Source organism: Vespa crabro, chromosome 4 (assembly GCF_910589235.1).
Source record: "Vespa crabro chromosome 4, iyVesCrab1.2, whole genome shotgun sequence".
NCBI lineage: Eukaryota > Metazoa > Arthropoda > Insecta > Hymenoptera > Vespidae > Vespa > Vespa crabro.
Window position 1 is genome coordinate 10,404,819 of NC_060958.1, and position 3,586 is coordinate 10,408,404.

General features: G+C 39.7%; 1 protein-coding gene across 1 annotated transcript; it reads right to left on the reverse strand.

Annotated features, from left to right (window-relative positions):
• Positions 1–324: 324 nt before the first annotated feature.
• LOC124423696 (histidine-rich glycoprotein-like) lies at positions 325–3,112 on the reverse strand. Its single transcript, XM_046961741.1, has 3 exons — positions 3,101–3,112; positions 1,228–2,049; positions 325–1,173 (listed from the first exon to the last, which is right to left on the reverse strand). Exons 1-3 carry the CDS (start codon positions 3,110–3,112, stop codon positions 325–327), a joined length of 1,683 nt encoding a protein of 560 aa, XP_046817697.1.
• Between the last annotated feature and the right edge of the window lie 474 nt (positions 3,113–3,586).

The window sequence follows — 3,586 nt, forward strand, 5'->3', positions numbered from 1 at the left end:
GTAAGAAAAAAGACCTTTTCGTCGAACTATTTTTTTCTTTCTTTTTTTTTTTTTTTTTCATTTTCATTACGTTCTCACTACGTCGTTTTCTATTAGATTAAAGTAGTCAATTAAAGAAATAAAATTCATCATAGAGATTCGAGATTGTGAATGATTATTTTATTTTATCGCAATTCGAAAGGATACAAGAATTATTTGTGATGATGATAAAGATTATTGAACACCGTTAAAATAATCGTTATGTATATCGAGAGTAAACGTTTTCGGGTAGTCATATAAATAAATTGTGAATATAAATAAGATAAATTGGTTGGCATTGATAAATTAAACTTGCACGACGGTTACTTGTTCGGTCGATTCCTTCGTTGGGGATGGTTGTTGCGGTACTTTCAATACGTCGACGATTTGAGGGGTGACGACGATGGGCGCGCTCTCCTCAGGAAAAACGTATTCTTCGTGATTTTGAGATGCTCCGAAATAATGTCCGAAACTTTTATAATGTGTATGATCGTGACCATCGAAGGAAGAATGATGATGATCCTCGTGATGTTTCTGATGATGATCGTGGCCGTGTTTGTGATGATGATCCTCATGATGTTTATGTCCTTCGTGATGCTTGTGATGTTCGTCATGATGATGGTCCTCGTGATGATCGTGATGATGTTTATGATCATGGCCATGCTTATGTTCTTCCTTATGCTCGTGTCCATGTTTGTGTTCCTCGTGATGATGGTGTTTGTGTTCCTGATGATGGGAATGATGGTGATTCTCGTGATGACCGTGATGATGCTCCTCCTTATGCCCGTGCTTGTGTTCATGGCCATGTTTGTGGTGATGATCCTCGTGATGGTCGTGCTTGTGATCTTCGTGATGACCATGATGGTGTTCCTCCTTGTGTTCGTGCTTGTGATCGTGGCCGTGCTTATGATGATGATCCTGATGATGATGATGTTTGTGATCCTCGTGATGGCCATGCTTGTGATCGTGGCCGTGCTTGTGATGATGATCCTCGTGATGGCCGTGGTGATGTTCCTCGTGGTGACCGTGTTTATGCTCGTGACCGTGCTTGTGGTGATGGTCCTCCTTATGTTCGTGCTTGTGATCCTCCTTATGCTCGTGACCGTGATGATGATGGTGATTCTCCGTTTCCTTGTGAGTATGATGGTGATGGTGCTCGTTAACGTGATGGTGCTCGTGATGATGGTGATGCTCGTTATGATGATGATGCTTATGATGATGGTGATGTTCCGCGTGATGTTTGTGTTCCTCGTGATGCTCGTGTTTCGAGTGGTGCTGATGACCGTGGTGATGCTGATGCTCGCCGTGATGTTTGTGATCGTGTCCATGCTTGTGCTCGTGTTTATGTCCGTGTTCGTGCTTGTGTTCGTGACCGTGATGATGCTTATGATCCTCATGATGCTTATGACCGTGATGGTGATCGTGTCCATGATGATGATGATGATCTTGGTGATGTTTATGCTCTTCGTGATGCTTATGCTCCTCGTGATGGTCGTGATGATGCTTGTGATCGTGTCCATGGTGATGCTTATGACCATGGTCGTGCTTATGCTTCGAGTGATGATCGTGATGCGAGTGATGACCATGATGATGATCGTGATGATGTCCGTGATGATGACCGTGACTGTGATGAAAGGAAGCCGAGTGATGACTGTCGTGACTTTTCCGTTGAGGATTAACGAACGCCGGTGTCACGAACGTAATGTGCGTTCCCGCTGCATCGTTTCTTCGAGATTGCACCGAAGGTTTCGAAGATGTCACACCTGATAAAGGCCCGGCTCCGATGCTCGAACCACCGTATCCATTGTGAAACGATGATGACAGTCCGTTTGAATTCGTGAATGGTTGAAAAGTGACTCCAGCGAGTCCACCAAGTTGTCTCTTTTTCAAGTTCTTCGTCGGTTTTTCAATGACATCTTGCGATTGAGTCGGCTCGATCGAATCTACCTTTATCAATTGATCCTGATTTCGAGTTCTTGGGTCCTGGCTGTCCGCTACTGTCAACAGTAGTCCGACGACCGACAACCATGCCTAACATCAAAGTGAAAATTCTTTTATCAAACATTTCGAGAATTGTGCGAATGACTTTTTATAATCAAATCGGACATTTCATTAATGAAAGCTCACAACTTTGATAATCGAATTTCTTTCATTTTCCTTTCAATTATCTTTGTTCCGACTATGCGATAATAATTATCGACAAGAATGGAAAGAAAAAAGTTAGTGGAAAATGATTGAACCATGAATCGACAATATGACAATGAATCTTCAATGGCTCGTTTCAGTACCGACACGACATGGTCACCAATGCTAATTCTCTTGTTCCATGAATTTTGAACGTGGCTATGACTCTATTGGACACGAACAAAGGACGAGAGTTCTTTGATATATTCTTTTTGAAATGCAAACATTGGTACGTTTTAATAACTCGAAATTTAATCACCAGTCTACCGAGTGATCTATGGGACGGCACGTTAATAATGAAAAAACGTTTAAAAAATTTTGTCGGGAAATGAAATTTATTAGAAAGAAGATATATTTATAAACATTTTTTTACAATTTCTTTTTTCTTTTCTTTTCTTTTCTTTTTTTCTTTTCTCTCTTCTTTTTCTTTTTGTTTCTTCCTAAAATTAATTTCTTTTACTCGTAAACGATCGCATTTAAATAACCTTTGTATATTCGACTGATCTCCGGCAATTAAAATGTAAATTACATCACGTGTATTTATACAAACAAAAAGAAAAAAAAAAAAAAATCATTTATTCGTAATTCATGCGTATTTGCGCACAACAACACCACCGGAATCGATTTAATGCGAATCGAGAATTATAACGAGAAACGTTGATGTAAAATATTCAAACTGCTATTTAATCTTGCGAAATTGAATAATTCCTATGAGAAAAGTATGAAAGAGAGAGAGAGAGAGAGAGAGAGAGAGAGAGAGAGAGAGAAAGAGAAAATTGAACGACCGACCATATCGATTTAATAGTACGAACAAATCCACTTAGGTACCTAAATCTTGAAAATATATAAAATTTCGAGCGAGAGAGAGAGAGAGAGAGAGAGAGAGAGGACGACTTACCCAAGTGGCCATGCTGGTGTTATTTCCGGTCGCAGCGAATGCGTTACTGGATGCCAAAAGTTGCTCGGTACGTACTTTTATAGATGGAAGGGTACTATCCGTACTTTCTTCCGTGCTAAGCACCAATGTCGTTTACGACGGACAGCCTAATGTTTTAATCGTCGTCATAATGCGCGCCCGAGCGCAACCGCAATCGGATAAACGATCGCTAACCGAGAACCTCTTGCATTTTATTCGTTGCAAATGATCCATAGGAACCTTACTTCCGGCGAATTAAAAAACTCTTTCGCTGGTCTGAGCTCATCGAATGATAAAAAAAAAAAAAAAGAAAAAAAAGAAAAGAAAGAAAGAAAAAAATAATAATAAAATAAGAAGTAAGAAACGATCCTTTCTCTCTTTACTTTTAATTTAAATCATTCCCACCGTGAAGGATACTTTTCGTAAACTCAGAGAAAATGTTCGGTTAATGAGTGTAACGATTGATAT

Coding starts and splice junctions, on each gene's coding strand:
- LOC124423696 (XM_046961741.1), bottom strand. Junction 1,174..1,227: donor AACATCACCATCATCATAAG/CATCATCATCAT, acceptor CACGTTAACGAG/CACCATCACCATCATACTCA.